This window comes from Hakea prostrata, chromosome 3 (genome assembly GCF_041222555.1).
Source record: "Hakea prostrata isolate BN-2017 chromosome 3, UWA_Hpros_2, whole genome shotgun sequence".
NCBI lineage: Eukaryota > Viridiplantae > Streptophyta > Magnoliopsida > Proteales > Proteaceae > Hakea > Hakea prostrata.
This window is the reverse complement of record NC_142602.1, coordinates 64,784,600-64,805,468: the sequence shown is the minus strand read 5'-3', so window position 1 is coordinate 64,805,468 and position 20,869 is coordinate 64,784,600. Positions and strand designations below refer to the sequence as shown.

The 20,869-nt window shown below is 39.3% G+C and overlaps 1 protein-coding gene across 1 annotated transcript in view; it reads right to left on the bottom strand.

Moving 5' to 3' along the window:
* LOC149022764 (putative triglyceride lipase) overlaps positions 1-20,869 on the bottom strand; it is a 140,173-nt gene that overhangs the window by 37,873 nt on the left and 81,431 nt on the right. Inside the window, exons 14-15 of the mRNA XM_089150700.1 lie at positions 11,609-11,690; positions 6,589-6,714 (exon numbers count right to left, since the gene is read on the bottom strand). Of these exons, the coding sequence (XP_089006826.1) occupies positions 6,589-6,714; positions 11,609-11,690 (208 nt within the window). The remainder of the gene's footprint in view (positions 1-6,588; positions 6,715-11,608; positions 11,691-20,869) is intronic.

Sequence of the window (20,869 nt, the reverse complement as noted above, 5' to 3'; positions counted from 1 at the left end):
TGCAACAGCTCCATCGAGAGACCTCTAGATCAAGGGTTCTAGTAGGACAACAGACAAAGGCCTGACTATCCACCAGAGAGGGTGGAATTAGGCGAAGGGGAAGGCTAGCTTGAGCATGCTAGGCAGGAGAAGCAAGAAGAGAGGCCCAAGGACAAGGGAGGGGAGGTTAGGATGGGGGGGGGGCACTTATCCTTCTTTTCTTCTTGTCTTTTGTAGTTACTGATTTCTTGTAGCAATTCTGGAGGTGTTTGTATGGTGTATATGCTCACTTTAGGAATTTGGAAATTTGGGTTGATTATATATGACAGGTGATATTCATTGAAAAGTCTGACATGCCGGTGCTTGCAGTTCCTTTCAAAATGGAAAGCATTCAGTCTCTCCAGTTGCAACTTAATGCTTCAGTTTCTCATGTTCTTTGTGAAGTTAATATAGTGGATGATGCACTTGCTAAAGATTTGGTTTTGGGAGCTATTGAAAAAGTTTCTTCTAACAGGATTGTCTTTTATGAACTAGGCATCCTTTATTTGATTATCTATTCACTATAAATTCAACAAAGTCCTCCCTAATAAATTACTCCTTTTGTTTGGGTTAGGGACCGGTTTTACCCCTCTTTTGGCTGCATTCTGCTAGCTGATATGATCTGCATGTTTGGTCTAACAGTGAGGTGGGAACAATCCCCTGTGCTGTTCGTGATTTTCACTTTCTAATAATTGAAAAGTTTTCAAGGGATAAAGAGGTCCTTAAGTTCAGGGATTTAAATAGTCTACTTTCCACTTAATTATAAATAGAGGGCTTGAGATCATGGATCAATAAGCCATTCTGCCAAACATTGTATTTCTACATGGTATCAGAGCCTAAATACGATTAGGGAAGTGAGAGAAAAAAAAACAAAACAAAAAACCTACCTCCTGGCCTCTCTCTCTCTCTCTCTCGCTGTCGCAGAGTGTCGAAGAGCATTGAAATCCATCGAAATCCATCGCCCTTTCTTTCTGGCAGCCTTGAAATCCAGAGTGTCGAAATCCAGCCTCGATTAGGATCTTTTTTTTCTTCTGCAAAACCCATCGCAGATTTTCTCCAATTGTTGCAGAATTTTCTGCGCAGAATTTTTCTGCAACAGTCGCAGGAATTTTCTACAACTATCACAGAAATTCTGTAACCTATCGTTCGATTAGGGAAGCGACCTACCTTCTTCTTCTTATTTTTTTTCAAACCCATTACCAATCTTCAGTTCTACTGCTGGCGGTTTCTCAGTACCGTCTTGGTCACCAATTGAAACAGAAAAAAAGAAGAAAGAAGAAGACGACGATTCAGTTCCGTCTCGATTCGACGAATAAGAACAGAAAACAGAGGAAAGAAGAAGAGAAGAAGAAATCAGCAACTTCCGATGCTTCTGCAACTGCAACAGCTTCATCTTCAACTCCTGCAACTCCTGCAACTACTGCTGTTCCTGCAACTTTTTTTCTCTCTGATTCTTCATCTGAAGCTTGCGATTCTGAAGCCTGGTTCTTCATCTGAAGCCTGCGATTGAGGTTCTTCGATCGGGGTTCTGCTATTGAGGTTCTTCGATTAGGGGCTGTTCTTCTTAAGCTTGTGATTGAGGATCGATTCTTCATCTGAGGTAATTCGATTAGCCCAAATAAAATAGATGTTTGAGGGTTATTTTGGTAAATTTGCATTGCAGGGAAAAAAAAGGAGGGAAAAAGGAGATTTGATCATATCATTGTTTGGCTATTGCATTCTGCGACGTTCTAATTTTTTTTCAGAAGGTGAAGATTGAAGAACTGCAGACAATTTTTTCAACATGGCCACTATCAATGGTACTACTGCTCCCACCGGCCCTGAACATTACCCCACTCTTCATCCTCTTTCGGTAAGATTTGATGGGACAAATTATTTGATTTGGTCCCGATCTGCTTACTTGACTATTGCTTGCGGAAGAGGACTTGTTGGATACATTACGGGCACCACTATCAAACCTACTACCACAGGCGTTTCATAGGATAAATGGATCTCGAATGACTCTCTTATTATGTCATTTCTCTTGAATTCCATGACTCCAAATATTGCCCGTGGATATCTATTACTTGATACTGCTGCCAAGATCTGGAAGGCTACTACTGAAACATATGGACAGTTGGGGAATGATGCACAGGTTTATGAGCTACGAAAGAAGCTTCATGAGACTACCCAAAAAGAACTAACTGTGGCCCACTATTATGCTGAGTTGCGATCTCTTTGGCAAGAGTTGGATCATTATGGGGATTATCACCCTACTAATCCAGATGATGTGGCGATTTATAAAAAGCACATTGATAAGATTCGAGTATATGACTTCTTGGTAGGTTTGAACGTGGAGTACGATCAGATCAGAGTGCAAGTCTTAAGTTGTTCTCCCTTTCCTACACTAGAACAGTCTTATGCTCTTGTTTAGTGTGAGGAAAGTCGTCGATTAGCCATGCTTCATACTCCTATTATGGAGAAATCAGCTTTACAGTATGTTCGCACTAAATCTGATCCAGCTAAGGAGATTGTCAAGTGTGAGCACTGTCACAAACCATATCATACCAAGGCAAATTGTTGGAAACTGCATGGGTAGCCTGCTGATTTTGAGCAAAAACGAGCACAAAGAAAGGGAAAACCAAAGGCTAATCTTTCCGAGACAGTTTCCACCACACCCTCTACAGAAGTTGGTTTTTCAAAAGAGGAGTTCGCTACTCTGCGACGTATTATACAGTCTTCTACCGCCGGTACAGCTTCAAACACTGCTTCCTCCACTACCCATACCAACTCCTACCTGGCTACTTCAGGTAAAACTTTTACAGGCTTTCAAGCTTCTTCGGTTTCTACTCCTTGGATCATTGATACAGGAGCCACAGATCATATGATAGGTTTATCCACCTCTTTCTTTCAATATTCTCCAACTTTTGGAAAGGATAAAGTTCGCATTGCTGATGGCTCCTATTCTTCCATTGCCGGAAAAGGGACCATTCAGCATTCTCCATCACTTTCTTTGTCTATGGTTTTACATGTTCCTTTTTTCTCTACCAACTTGCTCTCTATCAGTAGTCTTACACATGACTTGAATTGTAAAGTGACATTTTTCCCATCTTACTGTGTCTTCCAGGATCTGGTCACGGGGAAGGAGATTGGACATGGTAAACTAGACAATGGACTTTATTTGCTCGAGCCGATTGGAGGATCTAGTTTTGCTTTGACTACATCTTTTAATCCGGTCCATTCGGTAATATCAGACCTTCGTCAGTGGCACTGTAGGCTAGGTCATCCCCCTCTAGGAACTCTTAAGAAAATATTTCCTGATTTGGTTTCTTCTTGTAATGAGAATAATTTTTTTTGTGAAGCCTGCATTTTTGCGAAGTAGACTCGTTCTACCTATTTACCTTCTCTTCATAATAGAAAACCTGTTCCTTTTATGCTAATTTATACTGATGTGTGGGGTCCCTGTCGACGTGTGCCTATTAGTGGCCATAGGTACTTTGTTACTTTTATTGATTGTCACTCTCGTTCTACATGGATTTATCTTTTAAAACAAAAAAATGAGGTTTTTCGATGTTTTCATGATTTTCATAATATGATTAAAACTCAGTTCAATGCCACTGTGAAGATCCTTCGCAGTGACAATGGCACATAGTATATTGATGGTGAATTTTAAAGATATCTCTCTGAGTCTGGCATAATACATCAAACCAGTTGCGTTGATACGGCTGCCCAAAATGGGGTTGCCGAAAGGAAGAATCAGCATCTCTTAGAGATAGCCCGTTCCATTATGATTGCTATGAATGTACCTGACCAATACTAGAGTGATGTTATACTCAGTGCTTCTTACCTTATGAATAGGATGCCCAGTAGGATACTCGGTTTTAAATGTCCTAATGAGATTCTTTAGGGAGCCTCTTCTTTTGTTATTCCCCCAAAGGTTTTTGGATGTGTGTGTTATGCCAGAATCACAGCCCACCAGAGTAAGCTGGCTCCCCACGGCCTACACTGCATATTTTGGGGTATTCTGCTACTCAAAAAGGGTACAAATGTTATCATCTTCCTTCCAGGAAAACCATTGTATCCATAGATGTAATTTTTCACGAGTTTTGCCCTTACTATACACCTCTCCAGGGGGAGAGTCCTAGAGGAGAGGTGTTCTTTCCGACTCTAGATCTTCCTATCACACACCAACACAACTTAAGAGTCTCAGAAGAGTTTCCTGACTAGGGGGAGACTTCGGCCAGTATACCTGAGGACTCTAATCCTCCCCCTTCGATTTTTGAACCATGTGAAGAACCTAGCCAGGGGGAGACCACTCCTGTGAGACACACTGTTGGGGTCTTTCAAAACCAAATTGACCAGAATAAGGAGGTATATACTTATCAGAGAAAGAAATACAACTTGCTAAAGCAGGTGGAGAAAGGTGATATGTTACCACTTTAGTCTCCTGCTCCAGACTTAGATTCTACTAAGGTATCTTCTTCGATCTTCCTATTGCCTGTTAGAAAAGGGGTCAGATCTTGTACTCAACATCCCATAGCTAATTATGTTTCTTATAACTCTTTCTCTGACTCCTACCGTGTTTTTATATCCTCTTTGTCATCTTTATCTGTTCCTAAAAGTTGGCAGGAAGCTTATGCTGATAAGAGATGGAAGGCCTCTATGGTAGAGGAAATGCAAGCAATGAAGAAAAATGACACTTGGGAGCTGGTTACACTTCCTCCAGGAAAAAAACCAGTGGGCTGTAAATGGGTATTTGTGGTTAAACAAAATATGGATGGATCAGTCAACAAGTTGAAAGCTAGACTAGTTGTAAAGGGGTTTACCCATACCTATGGGATTGATTCTCAGGAGACCTTTGCCCCTGTTGCGAAACTAAACGCTATCAGAGTTCTGTTGTCTGTAGCTGTGAACAAAGACTGGAACTTGCACCAACTAGACGTAAAGAATGCCTTCTTACATGGGGAGTTAGCAGAAGAGGTCTATATGGAAATCCCACATGGTTTCTCCGATGACAATACTGTAGGGAAAGTTTGTCGATTGAAGAGGTCACTTTATGGGTTAAAACAATCTCCTAGATGTTGGTTTGGACGCCTCCTGAAGGCAATGACTTCTATTGGGTACAAGCAAAGCAATGCTGATCATACACTATTTGTCAAGAAGTCAAGTACTAACATCACACTTCTCATTGTCTATGTAGACGATATTGTCATCACAGGGAATGATGGTGAAGAAATTCAAAAGTTGAAGGACTTTCTTGGTAGAGAGTTTGAAATTAAAGATCTAGGGAAGTTACAGTATTTCTTAGGGATTGAGGTGGCTCGATCAAATAAAGGTATATTCCTATCCCAAAGAAAGTATGATCTAGATCTATTATCAGAAGTGGGAATATTGGGGTGTAAAGCAGTTGATACCCCTATTGAAGTTGGAGCTAAACTTAAAGAAAAAGAGGGAGAACCAGTGGACAAAGGAAGATACCAAAGGCTGGTAAGGAAGCTTATTTACTTGTCCCACACCAGGCCAGACATTGCTTATGCTGTAGGTATAGTGAGTCAATTCATGCATGATCCATATTTAGCTCATATGAAGGCTGTTATAAGAATACTACAGTATTTGAAGGGAACTCCTGGAAAAGGAATGCTTTTGTCACCCACTGATAATCTAAAAATAGAAGCATACACTGATGCAGATTGGGCTGGATATCTAGACAAGAAGTCAATTTCAGGTTACTGTACCTTTATTGGAGGTAATCTAGTTACTTGGAGAAGTAAGAAACAGAATGTGGTAGCTTTATCTAGTACTGAAGCTTAATATAGAGCTATGGTTCGTGGAGTTTGTGAGCTACTATGGTTGAAAGGCTTGCTGCAAGATATTGGAGTCCAAGTTCCAAACCCTATGATGTTATATTGTGACAACAAGGCTGCTATTAGTATTGCTAATAATCCGGTGCAACATGATCGAACTAAGCACATTGAAATTGATAAGTTCTTTGTCAAAGGAAAGTTGGAACAAGGGCTTATCTGCATGCCTTTTGTACGATCTGGAGACCAAGTAGCAGATGTTTTCACTAAGGGTTTGAAAGAAAGAGATTTCCTTCCTATTGTAGGCAAGTTGGGCATGATTAATATCTATGCCTCAACTTGAGGGGGAGTGTTGGATTCTATTAGGAGTCTAATAAGAGTTTGTATAGGAGTTATATTAGAGTTTGTATTCATGTAAAATTCTATTCCTTGTAATAGTCTACTTTCCACTTAATTATAAATAGAGGGCTTGAGATCATGGATCAATAAGCCATTCTGCCAAACATTGTATTTCTACAGAGAGGATAATCTATATTAGGTGACTGATCTAAATTCTTTAAAACTTCAGCAAGAGTTTAAGTTTCAAGCCTAATCTAAAGCTATTCCATAAACAAGACAGAATATTAGGTAAATATGACAAAGAAGTAAAGAACTGGCATTCACTGTTTTGCTAAACTAAGAGGACAAATCAATATCAAACAACATTAGTAGATACCAAGATATACCAAGATGACCATCAGCATTAAAAAACAAAAAGCCTTCAACCTGCAGTTATAAACCGACTACCCACCAAGGCATCCTTTAGTTCTCCAGCCGCTAGATAGACAGGCTGTGCTACGTGACAATAGCCCATTAATCGAGGGACTGTCGGAATGATATCTCTATGATTTACAACTCTCCAGCTATCTTTAACTTTCTGCAAATAATCATAACATAAGAGAACGCCATAAGAAGCTAAGATAGAGAGCAACAAAACATTCAGGATGAGTCATCTAAATAAGACAATAATGAATAGGTAACTGCCTACTTAAATATATTCATTTACAAAGCAGAAATGGTTGTGCCAAATGCTAGGTCCAGATGTAAGGAAACCTAGGCTGCATTTTGAAAATTAGGACCAGATAAAGTAGCGAAACCTATGGGTATAATTATTTGCAAGTCCCTGAGCTAACCAATCAGGTTAGTTAATTCCTCACTTTTCGTAACAATTACTTGAAGTGATGGAGTGGATGCAATTCCCTAAGATGTTCCTGGGGTTGCAGTAGGCATGCATCAATTCGCCTATGTTCTCTATCCTGAATCCCTGATTACTGGCAGCCCTGCAAGGGAAGTAGGCAGGGGGTTCCACTCTCACCATACCTATTTAATTTGGCAAAGAAGGTTTTTTTTTTGTAGGATCATGTGACGAATGAAGGTGCAAGGCCAACTAAAGAAGCTACCTAGATGCAAAGCAGCAAGTACCTTCCATTTTATATTTTCTTACTTGATCTTTGTGAAGGCAACCCAATACTCGATTGTGGCAAGTATGGGGATCTTGAATGAGTTTGCTGTCCATTCTATATTACAACTCGGTAGGACTAAATCCTCAGTTATTTTAGGGGGCCCTAACCCAAGACAGAAAACTGCAACATTTGAAAATAAGGTCTCAATGGTCTCTGAAACCAAGCTTCTTATAAGGTATCCTGGTGTGCCATTGTTTTTAAGAAAACTATTAGGGGTAGAGACTATGTGGTCATCTTAGACATGGTAAGAGACAAGTTTCAAATTCGTTCCCACTCAGTGTTCCAACCAGTCACCGAAATTTCGGTGAAACATGAGGATGATAGGTTCAGTGGGTTTTAGTTGTTTTGTCACCTGGTTTTCGTGTACAGCTTAATTTAAGGCCAATAAACACAATGACGACGTTATTTTTGTCTAAAACCTAACACAAACTGGTTTTCTTTATTTGCACATGCTCTGCTGTATGCAGATGAAACTAGATCATATATTTTCTGAAATCTAAACATGAACATGCAAGAACATTGAAACTTTCACTCAAATGCAAGAACAAGTATTGAGAAGTAGTCAAATCTCAATCAATTTACAATTTACAAGTTACAAATTACAATTTACAAATTACAATTTACAATTACGACCCATCATAATTCTTGAAATTTCACCGAAAGACTGTCGTTGAAATTCAGTAAACTTACTCAATCGGACCAGGTTTCATTTCTGTAGGCTCGTGACGATCTTTCATGAAAATTTGCAAAATTTAGTTCTGGTAAGAAGGAGATCGGAGAAGTGGAAGGCCAAATTTCACTCATATGCAGGAAGGCTACAACTTTTGTCCTCAGTGCTCCAAGGGTGCTATATCTATCAATTGGTAAGGAGAGGATGGTGTTAGAAGGGCAAAAGTGTCATAGGGATTTGGTTCCTATTGTGGTTATGTACTTTCCCTTCTTTTTTTTTCTCTCTTCCCTCCCCCCCGGGTCTCTCTAATTACTATTGTAATTCCAGACTATATATACCTAATAGATTCAAGGCTTTCACATTTATTCTAAAAGTCTCCTTCGGTGTTCCTTCTCCAATATTCTTCCTCCATTCTCTGTTTTTTCCACTTCTTATTATTAAATGGTGTCTAGAGCATAGGCCATTTGAATTACCGTACAAGCTTCATCAATACTCCTCCATCATCTACATCTTCTATCCATATCTGGTGAATTGTTGTTAGAGGAATTTTGAAGACCTTTCATCTATTCTGTTGAGGGATGCAGCACCTCTTTCGCTGCTATTTGGGAGAACAGTAAGAAGATTAGTTCATGGAATAAATGATGAGAGATACGTCTTCCTTTTACTGTCAGTTTTGAAGCAGCTACTGTCCCTTCTTTAAGGTATTCCCAAGACAATTCTATAGGTGCTTTTTTGCTTCAGTTAAGAACTTGAAATTTATGAGAAATGCTTTTTGGGGGATCTGTTTTGTTTCAATATTTTTTGGGGGGCATTAATTGCTGCTGCTTTATTGATTCTCTTTGCTGGATTTCAACTTGAGAACTCCAGTTTGATACTGTTCATTACTATTTAGTTCTCTTGTTGCTGTCTGCAACAGAACCTGCAGTCTAGAAAATCAGAGCAGTAGAAACGATGAAGATAAGAGTAGAGAAGGAGGTGGACAGAATAAGGATGTAAAGTGGCAGCAGAAACAGAGGGAAGAAGAAGAAGAAGAAGAAGAAAGGAGATGGAAGAAGATGGTCGCAGCAAACCTGGAGGCTTCCATAAGCTTGTAAGCCTCCACCCAGACAAACCTACTATTTATAGGACGCAACTGATTACAATCCATCAGCAATCCTGAAATAGACGAGAGGATCCAACTACAGAAAGGAAACATGAATACAGAAAAGGAGAAGCAATATCATAGTAGACTTTTGGCACTAAGTCGAGGTTTCATTGTTTTGACATTTTTGCCCTCTAATACTCCCCCTCAAGATGGAGCATAGAGATCAAATATGCCCAGATTGTTACAAATATAATAAGCCCAGACCAGGGCTCAAATTTCATTGAAACTGTCAAAATTTCAGGTTTTTGCAAACCCGAGATGGAACCTCTGATATTTTGCAGCAATACAATGCCTCCAGCGGAACGTCCGAAATTTCAACAGAAACTGGTCGAAACCTTGGTTTGATGACCAGTTTCGGGTCCAAAAGGCTTATAAAATTCCCATATGGCGGCCAGAACCTGCGATATTTCACAGGTTCTGCCAGTTTTGAGCTGTTCCACCTGGGAGATTTCAACCTCCTATACCCATTTTTCTTGGGTTTTCTTGATTTCTACCTCATTTCAAATCATTTCCACCACTCCTTTGTCTTCAAACACCTTCACCTCCTCGATTGGGGATTTCTTGAGATTATTGCAAGGTGAGACTCCAAAACTATGCCTTTTTTAATTTTTGTTTTGTTCACACCTCAAATCATGTTGAATTGCTTTCGAATTAATGTGTTTAGTTTAGGGTGTTGATCTATGATTGTGTGGTGTAAAATTAGTTTATTTATTTATAATTATTGCTACTATTTTTTATTTTTCTGGTTTTAAATTATTTTCTAAATATGTATTTTGATAGATTACACATGTATACATAATGTATGGTCTTAAACTTACTACATGTGAGACACCATTACTTGATCTACACTGTATGGTGTTGAATTAAATTCAGTATTGTTAATTAATTATTAAATACTTTTTAAAATTGTTTTATATTAAAAAATACTAATTATTTTTTGTTTTACATTTAAAAATAGGAGAATATTGGTGGAAGCATGTACGTAATTTGTTGAGTTTTGTAATGCTTTTTAAGATACTTAGTGTGTATTCTGTATTAGGCATTCACCCTAAAAGATGTCAAATATTGGTTGGCAACACGGGAGGCCACTGACAACTAATAAGGAGAAGAATGAGTGTAATTATTGCAAGAAACAGATAGGAAAGGTTGGACCACTAGATTGAAGGTTCATCTAGCTGGGGGAGATAGAAATGTACTAGGATGGTCCAAGGTGCTTGTAAAGATCAAGCATGCAATGGCAAAACACTTAAGTGGTGGAAGCAAAAGAGGAAAGAGAAGAGATTACAGATTGAGGATGCTTGCCTAGATAACCTCCCAAAGCCAGAAGAGCAGAACTTTGATCTAGATGAGCTAGGAGAGTATGGACTTGATCCTAACTCATAGGCAACACAGATCAGGAGAGCAATGCTGATGAGTTGGGAGCAGCAGAGGATTGAAGATTTGAGAAGGCAGCAGAGGGCCATGGGAACAAGGTACTCTAGAGTGCCAGGGGGCTTGGGAGTCAGCTCCCAACAGCCTATAAGGAGGAGCCAAAGTGTTAGGAGGAGGAGACAAATATACCACTCCCACAGGCCCCAACAAGAGGCCAAGCTTCATTAGCAGCTACAAATCCTAATATGCAGATTCTTTGTACACTCCGGCCTTATTTAGGAGGCTAAAGCATAAGCAGAGAAAGCTAAAGCACATGTGGGGGAGTGTGAAGGAGAACATGAGGTTCGGTTTCTCCAAATGGGCTTTGTACTATAGCATTCCAGCAAATGCACCCCAAGGGCCTCTAATAAGGATATGTATGAGGAGATAGGCAGCGTGGGAGTGGTATACAAGGGCCAAACCCACATGAGATCTATAATGTGTACCTGCCTAAGCATAAGGAATATTTTAATCTGCGCATTGCAAGATTGAAGCCTATGTGAGCTTATTATGAGGTTATTGTTATGGGTGACAGTTGGACTGGTCCAACTAGACAGTCTATCATCAATTTCATGTTGAATTTTGATGGGAGTATAGTGTTCCTCAAGTTAGTGGATGCATTTACGGATAAGAAGAATGCAAAATACATATTTAAGTTGTTGAATCAAGTCTTGGACCATTGACCAGGAAAGCATTTCCCATATGGAAAACTACAAATGGTACATTATGATTGCTGGAATAAAGTGAAAGTTTGGTAGGGGTAATTAATTCATCATCCCTAGAAGGTTATGTTCCTTTCTCTTTGGGGTTTTTCAGCTTTAAGGCCCATGGATGTTGATCGTCACTGGCCTTTTATCATTTTTTCCCTAGTAAGAATTTGCATTCATTATTTCAATGCAAGTCAAAATTTGGAGATTATAAGTTCAAACTTGGAACAGTATATACACCTGGAATTTCTAACAGCAATTAATAGAACCACTATCTAAGAAACTTTTGGCTTTCCTGTTAGCATAACTGTAAGCATAAAATAGAAGTTACTGGAAACATGTAGATCATAAGGATTGTAAATACAATTGTTTCTTACCTCATTATATATGTCTGCAAATCTTCTATTCCCAACTCTAGGAGAACCAAAGTTATACATGGTCACAGATATTGCTCCACACCTAGCACGAACCAAAAAGTAGATGAATGATGAATCAGCATAAGTACAGGTGGTTAATCAAGCATGTAAAAGATAGTTCACATGAACATTGCCAACACTTTTGACTGCATCCTAGAGTAAATCTTGAATAGGGCATTAGAATATTTGGACAGCAAGGTCCAAGAAGTTAGTTTTAACGAGGGTTCCACCCCAGCTACATACCAAATTACATCAGATGTTCACACTGCCAGGTTGGTTGCTGGATTCACTGACCATTATGGTGGTCAAATGTCCATATCTTGAACTGAAATTTAGCAGTTTTGACTACACGACATTTTTAACCAATACCTCAGCAAATTTTTACTTCAAGGAAGATGGTACTTCCCCAGAGTTTGAGTATCAACCAATCTCCCTCAAGTCCAACAAATCATAGATGATTAGTTCGAGCTCCTAACAACTTCTTTCAACAAAAATAGTGAATGTCAACCAAGAGGGGGGCTGAATACGTTGAAACTAGTAAAACATGCTTGTATTCGCAACTAATCAATAATTAAAAAATCAAGGTGCCAAAATGAAACAAGTAGACAAGACAAAAGATTCATACTGGGTGATTCAACTGAATCTACAGCTACTCCCTTCTAGCACCTCTAGAAGGTATTCACTAGCATGTCCACTTTTAGTACAGCAGGCAGGGACACAACACCTTCTCCAAAATCTTTGTTTCCGGGCAAGAGCACCCAATGAATCCTTGCTTCTAGGCAAGGCCGCAATAGTACCTAATGATGTTTGAAGTTTGTGTCCTACAGTTTTTACTTTCTGTTTTCGATATTTTCTTACGTTTATGGATGATTTTTCAAGAGTTACCTGGATTTATTCAATAAAAAACTGTTATGAATTATTTGATATATTTTGCAATTTGATTGAGAAAATTCAAATTCAATATGGCATTATGGCAAAGATTCTTCATAGTGATAATGTGAAGGAGTACTTTTTGAACCCTTTCACCTCCTTTATGAATTTTCATGGCATCATTCATCAATCCTCTACACCCTACACCCCCACAAAAAAATGGAGTTGCAGAGAGGAAGAATCTCACCTTTTGGAAGTAGCACGTTCTTTATTGTTTGAGATGAAGGTGCATAAACCATTTTAGGCTGATGCAGTCTTGTGTCTTAAGTCCTGAGTCTCCTGACTACCTGTTTTCTCATTAATCACATCCCATCTTCTATTTTGAAAGGGGGAGTTCCGTATTCTACTTTGTTTCCATTTGTTCCCTGTTTGTCTTACAGCCACGGGTCTTTGGGAGTGTTTGCCTTGTTCTTAATCTTCGTCCTGGGTTATCTAAATTGGATCCTAGAGCTTTTTAATGTATATTTGCTGGTTACTCTCACAATCAGAAAGGGTACCGGTGTTATTCGTTTGACTTAAAGGAGTCTTGTCTCTTTTGATGTTTCATTCTTTGAGTCAACACCTTATTCTACTAATGTTTTTATTTCTACCCTTGATGATGTCCCAATCTCCATTATTCATACTACTATGTCTCCAGATATTGTTCGTCCGTGAATTTCAACTGATCAAAAGAATGGCTGAATAGTGTACTAGCGACGTTGCCAACCAGATGCCACCCCTCTTGCTTCGCACCTCCTCCACTAGTGTTGTCTTCTCCAATTTTGGTGGCATGTCCTCCCACTCCTTTATTTGACCTTGATGTTCTGATTGCCCTTCTTAAAGGCTGAGTTATGTTACAAAAACTTGTCTCTAATTTTGTTTCATATACAAATGTATTCTCCAAATTCTGTAATTTTTTATCCACCGCTGAAAATTATCCTCTCCCCAAGTCTATTATAGAGGCCTTGTCTAGTCCAAGATGGACAACTGCTATGATGGAAGCATTATCCGCCTTCCATGACAATCATACTTAGGATTTGGTGCCTTTGCCTCCTAGGAGAATGCCATCAAATGTCAATGGGTGTTTGCTGTCAGAGTTAGCCCTGATTAGAGTCTTGCTCATTTGAAAACTAGACTCTTCATGAAAGGATATGCTCAGGTGTGCAGTGTGGATTACTTGGAGACCTTCTCTCATGTTGCTAAGATGACATCAGTTAGGATTTCAATCACTTTGGTTGCCATCTCTCAATGGCCTCTCTTTCAACTTGATGTTAAGAATGCTTTCCTCAATGGTGATCTCCACAAGGAAGTTTATATGGAGCAACCTCTAGGGTTTGTTGCTCAAGGGAAGAGTGGTATGGTGTGCCATCTTAAGAAGTCTCTGTATGGGTTGAAGCGATCACCTCGGGCATGGTTTGGTCAATTCACTTATGTGGTGTTAGATTTTGGACCGACTCATTTTGACAGTGACCATTCAATATTTTACCGTCACTCTAGATATGCAAGTCCATTTCTATTGTTTATGTTGATGACACTATCATCACTAGAGATGATTCTATAAGGATTGATAAATTGAAGTTATATTTACAACAATAATTTCAAACTAAGGACTTAGAAGATTGAAATATTTTCGAGGTGTAGAAGTTGCTCAATCCCAAAAAATGGACTTTCTTGTCAAAATGAAAGTATGTACTTGTTTTGTTGATAGAGATTGGGTTGCTTGGCTCTAAGCCTCTGGATATTCTTATGGATCCTAGTGTGAAGCTTATGCCAAAAGATGGAGATGTTCTTGATGATCCAGAAAGATATCAAAAGGCTGGTTGGAAAATTGAATCTTACTGTGACTCGACTTGATATTGTTTTTCTAGTTAGTGCTGGAGTCAATTCTTGTCTACCCCTAAGACATCTCATTTGGATGCGGTTCTCCGAATACTGAAGTACCTTATAGTTTACAAAGGCTCCGGGTCGTGGACCACTATATAGAGATAATGGTCATAAAAGAGTTAACGGGTTTCCTGATGCAGATTGAGCTGGATCCGCAATTAATAGGAGGTCAACCACAGGCTATTGCACTCTAATTGGTGGTAATCTCGTATCTTAGAAGAGTAAGAAATAGACTATTGTAGCTATGTCAAGCACAAAGTCTGAATATAGAGCTGTAACATAGGTCACTCGTGAATATGGACCAAGAACATGTTGAAAGAGCTAGGCTTTGGTAATTATTCCTCTATGACAATATGGTGTGATAATTAGGCTACTATTCACATTGCTACTCATCCGATGTTTCATCAATCTATAAAACATATTGAAGTTGACTATCACTTTGTCTGTAAAAAGCTGTAACAAGGATTGATTTCTCCAAAACACATTTGTACGGGAAAACAGTTGGCAGATTTACTTAATAAAATCCTAAGGGGCTGCTAGGGTTGATTATATTTGCAACAAGCTGGGCATGTTTAATCCACATGCTCTAGCTTAAGGGAAAGTGTTCGGCGGGTATTATTGGTAGAATAGGGCAAGTTAGGGGATCTCGAGTTGGCCTTTGACTCAAGAATCCTAGTTTCCTTTTTTGTTTAATTTCCTATACTAGTTGTAATTGCTGATATTATGTAAATAAGGGCATTGACTGTTGGAGGCTTACATGATGCTAAGGCCTCCTAGCCTCTTCTTCAAAATTTATTCTTCATCCTCTCGCTGTTTTGGTTTCCTCTCTTCTACTCTCTAACTTACAATTAGTTCATACCTTAGGGACTCACGAGTCACAACAAGGTGGCAGAATGGGGGTTGGCGAGGCCTTTGGGGTATTTCTAAGGTAAGGGGTGTCCTAGGTGTCTCATGGCAAGGTGGTGAAAGATCTAGAGGTCAGCAGTGGTTGGTGGTGGACTGGGGTGGTTGGCGGAAGATGGAAGTGTCGTTCTCTAGGGTATTACAAAAGGGAAACTGTGGAAATAATTGAATCCTTAGGTAATCAGTCTGACCCCTAAGCTTCCTATTTATAATAATGTGAAATATACAAAGTTACATAATTACCCTCACTAACCAACTAAATAATAATAACTTGAACCAAAACTTATAATTAAACCAACCCACAAATAAACCGAACCAACCAACACTCCCCCTCAAGTTGAGGCATAGATGTTAATCATGCCCAACTTGCTCAAAATAGGGTAGAATCTCCTTCCTTCAGTCCTTTAGTAAAGACGTTAGCTACTTGATCTCCAGATCTCACAAAAAGCATGCATATCAGCCCTTGTTCCAACTTTCCTTTGACAAAAAATCTATCTATCTCAATATGTTTTGTACGATCATGTTGCACTGGATTATTGGCTATACTGATGGCAACCTTGTTGTCACAATATAACATCATGGGACTTGTAACAGGAAACCCAATATCTTCTAATAGACCCTTCAACCATAAACGTTCACATACTCCTCGAACCATGGATCTATACTCAGCCTCTGTACTAGACAATGACACCACATTTTGCTTCTTGCTTCTCCAGGTTACTAGATTGCCCCCAACAAATGTACAATATCCTGATATTGATTTTCTGGTAAGTGAACTAGCCCAATCAGCTTCCACTTTCAAATTATCTAAGGGTGAAAAAAGTATTCCCTTTCTTGGTGTGGATTTCAAATACTGAACTACTGAAGCATCTTAATAACAACATTCATATGAGTCGAGTATGGGTCATACATAAATTGGCTCACTAGGCTTACTTGAGAAAGCAATGTCAAGTGTCGGTGTGAGACAAATAAATCAGTTTTCCAACCAACCTTTGATATCTCCCTTTATCTACTGGTACTCCATCTTTCTCTTTAAGCTTAATGCCTGCTTCAATTGAGGTAACCATGGCTTTACATCCCAACATTCTCACTTCTGAAAGTAAGTTTAGGATATACTTGCGTTGGGACAAATCGATGCCTTTTTCTGATCTAGCAACCTCAATTCCCAGGAAATACTTGAGTTCCCCTAGATCTTTAACCTCAAATTCCTTGCCGAGGAAGCTCTTCAACTTTTGTATTTCTGCCCTATCATTCCCAGTGATGACAATGTCATCTACATAGACTATAAGAAGCATGATGTGAGTTCCTGACCTTTTCACAAAGGGAGTATGATCAGCATTACTTTGCTTGTAACCTATCGAAGTCACAACTTTTTGGAGGCGTCCAAACCAACACTGGGGAGATTGCTTCAACCCATAAATTAACCGCTTTAACTGACAAACCTTCCCTTTTGTTTTGCTGTCTGAGAATCCATATGGGATTTCCATGTAGACCGCTAGGGCAAAAGAAAACGTTGTAGCCAATGCGAGAAGAGGCGGTGGGTGGGCTCGGAAAGGTATGGTAGAAAAATGGTAGTCCGAAAGGAATGTTCTCGGGTAAATTTTCGCTCCGCTTAGCCCTATCCCCCTCTAGGGGTATTTTAATGATAGGTTCTATAGGAACTGGACGATCTTATTTGGTCAAATACCTAACGACAAACTCCTATGATGGTATTTACGCGCCCTTGTTACCACGTTCAATCTCCTTCCCCGTTACCAAATCCTGAAAGACACAGTAGGAGGGAAAAAATGTTACTGTACAATTCAAGTCATTGGTAAGACTACTAATGGAAAGAAGGTTTGTAGAAAAATATGGAACATGTAAAACTGAGGACAAAGAAAGGGACGGTGAATGTTGCATGGTTCCCTTTCCAGCAATGGAAGAGTAAGAACCATCAGCTATACGGACCTTATCCTTCCCTGAGGTAGGTAAATAATTAAAGAAAAGAGAAGTAGAACTTGTCATATGGTCTGTCGCTCTAGTATCAATAATTCATAGAGCAGAAACTGAAGAAGCATGGAAGCCATTAAATACGGTACCTGAAGTAGCAAGGTAGGAATTCGAATGTGCAGTTGACAAGGCATTGGAAGGGGCAATGGCAGTGGCAGCGGTAGACGACTGTAGAATGCGCCTTAGAGCAAGCAACTCTTCTTGGGAAAAACCGATATCTGAAGTAGGTGCGGTAGAAACAGTTTCTAAATAATGAGCCTTGGGTTTACCCTTCTTTTGAGCCCTTTTTGTTCAAAATCTGCAGGTTTCCCATGTAATTTCTAACATGTGGCTTGATATGATAGGGCCTTGTGCCAATGCTCACACTTAACCATATCTTTGACTGATTCTGTACGGGACACCATACACACATTTTGAAGAGTAGATTTTTCCACTATCAGAATATGTAACATAGCCAAACGACGACTCACCTCACAATGAACAAGTGCATAGGATTGTTCCAAAGTAGGAAAGGGAGAGCGACTCAAAACCTGTACTCGAATCTGATCATACTCCACATTTAAGCCAGCCAAAAAATCATACCCCCGAATTTTGTCAACATATTTCCTATAGGCAACCACATCATCAGGATTCAGGATTAGTCGGTTGGTAGTCACCATAGTGGTCTAACTTTTGCTAGAGAGAGCGTAATTCAACATAGTATTGGGCAACCTGTCGGCTCTTTCGTGTGGTCTCTTGAAGTTTCTTTCGTAGCTCATAGATCTGCGCATCATTCCCTAGTTGTCCATGAATCTCTTTAGTAGCCTTCCAAATCTGGGCTGCTGTATCCAACAATAAATATCCCCTGGCTAGATTTGGATGCATGGAATTCAAGAGGAATGACATGATAAGAGAGTCGTGTGAAATCCACTTATTTTGAAGAATGCCAACAGTCAAAGGTTTGGTTGTAGTGCCCAGAATATGACCGACTAAACCTCTTCTAGTAATTGTCAAATAGGCAGAACGAGACCAGATCAAGTAATTGGTTCCATTGAACCTAATAGAGAGTGATGGAAGGTTGGGATAGTTTTCATGACTTGTCGGAAGTCGGAACTGAGAAACATCCAAGTGTAGTCATATCTTCAGTCCACCCACCAAGAACACCACCAAAAACAGTTTTGATCAAACTTGCTGAAAATTCTAATCAAACCTTTTGAAAAATTCTGATCAAACCTTCTGAAAATTCTGAGCAAACCTGATGGAAGGACGGATCAAATCTGCTGGAGAAAAATCTGATAAAACCTGCTGTTCTGCAGGCTGCAAACTGGTTCTGAAATATTCTAGGAGGGTGTAAGAGGCCAAAAAATATTTCTTTGAGCAGGGGTATTTTTCGGATTCAATGTTGCAGGAATTTTCTGTTCAATACTTGGTTTTTTCGATTCTAATTTAACTTGGCTCTGATGCCATGTGGAAATAATTGAATTCTTAGGTAACCAATGTCTCCTAAGCTTCCTATTTATAATAATGTGAAATATACAAAGTTACATAATTACCCTTACTAACCAACTGAATAATAATAACTTGAACCACAACTTATAATTAAACCAACCCACAAATAAACCGAACCAACCAACATAAACAATTTTTTCAAGAAAATCCTGAAACACATGGGACATCAAACTCCGAAGAACTTTGTCTCTGATACCATGTTGAATGGTTTGAGAACTTTTGACTAGAGACCAATCAACGTTTGTTTATAATAATAAGAGTACAAAAAGAAAAGAAATGTGGGATTATTACATAATATCAACCTAGAGACAACTTTACCCTTTACTTAGAATTGCAACAACAGTTTGAAGTAAACCTAAGCTTCTGCATTCTTCTAGATAAGGTCAACTAGCTCCCCAAGAAAATCACTAAGTGCCCACTCAACCTAGCTTTGTGTCAATTGGATGCTCGTCCTAAAATCAGATGGCTGGTTTTGCTCCCTCAACACATCCACAACTTCCCTTGCATGAAGGGTAGCTGCCTTCTGTCTCATTCCATTTTTAAAGGTTAGACTATACACATCCTGTAAGCCTCCCATTAATAATCTCTATTGCCAACATGAAGTCAGGTCGAATAGAAATAGCCAACAAACCATTTGATATGCAAGTATCTTCATGGCTACATAGATTGCATTCATCTCCATAGCTAATACCAAAAGCTAACTCAATCTAGGTTGACACACTCCCTCCTAACCCATCCTGGGTCTGGAGAAAACACCTCATATTAAGAACACTTACCCTCTCAGCTACCTTGATCCTTTATTTTAATTGGCTCCTCTGTCTCCTTTGGGATTAACACTTGGCATCCGATAGGATTCCTTTACAACCTATTTGGCCCCTGAATTGTCTACGAGTCTTGTGTACACAAGTCCACTCCCCTCTCCTCATTTGTTTCCAATGACTCCCGATTCCCCCCATTATAATCCCATTGAGTCCCACACAACTGTGGTCCTCCCATCACTCTCTTCAAACCCATCTCAATGTTAGAACCATCTAGCTTCCACCCCCCTCTAGCACTTCCAATTCTCTACCTAGAACCTCATCCACACCCCTAGCCAATCAGTCCCCTGGTCCCCTTGGTTTGGTTCAAAAGTCACATCTTGCACCGTACCCTTACCCGTTGGATTCCCCTCAACTAATAACTCCCCATCGTGTATTTTCTCATTCATTGCCATATTCCCCCTATTGTATCCTTTGATGGAAGGGAACAAAAATAATTTAGATTACCTTTTCTTCATGTGTCCCATAGAAAAAAAATTCGAGGGAAATTCAAGTTTCGAACAGGTGAAAATAGGAAACTTAGGTGGAAACCTAGGAAATTTCGAGGAAATTTGGGACTTTGTCATGCAAGTTTCGACAGGTTTTAGGGAGTATTTTTGAGTGGCACTCTTAAACAAATCTTTTGTTGGGCCAAGTGAGCCGGTAATAGTCAAAGGCAAAAAAGACTTTTATGGAATAAGGGCGAGAAGGAAGAGAAGAAGGATTAGTAGTTGCCCAGCTGACGATTCTATTTCATTTAAGCTAGTTAGAGTATAAAAGAACACATTGGCACATGCATTTTGCTAAAACAGTCAATGTAGATATGACATTCAATGTTCATAACATCAATGTAAAGTTGTCTGATAAGTACACTATAAACTTAACTACTTAAGTACATAACATTTAATATATAACTTCTAAGTTCAAAACATCAAATACAAAGTAACTGACAATAAAGGGAAGTACAACTTAGTGCCAGGAGGATTGCCTTGCTGGATTCATCCATGAGTAAAGTAGTATTGTGCCTATAACATCCTCTCCTCCAACCAAAAAACATAGACATCCTATGACATGTTATGCCTATGGCTGTCAAAGTAATCAACAATTGCAACCTTATAAGTCTGGTCATCAACATGCTTAAGACAACCAGTCTGAGGGAATACACAATTCGGATAAGGAAGTCCTGATGGAGGGGATATTGTCGGGGTATTTGGGGAAACATGAAAGAAAGAAAAAATTGAAAATTTGGGGA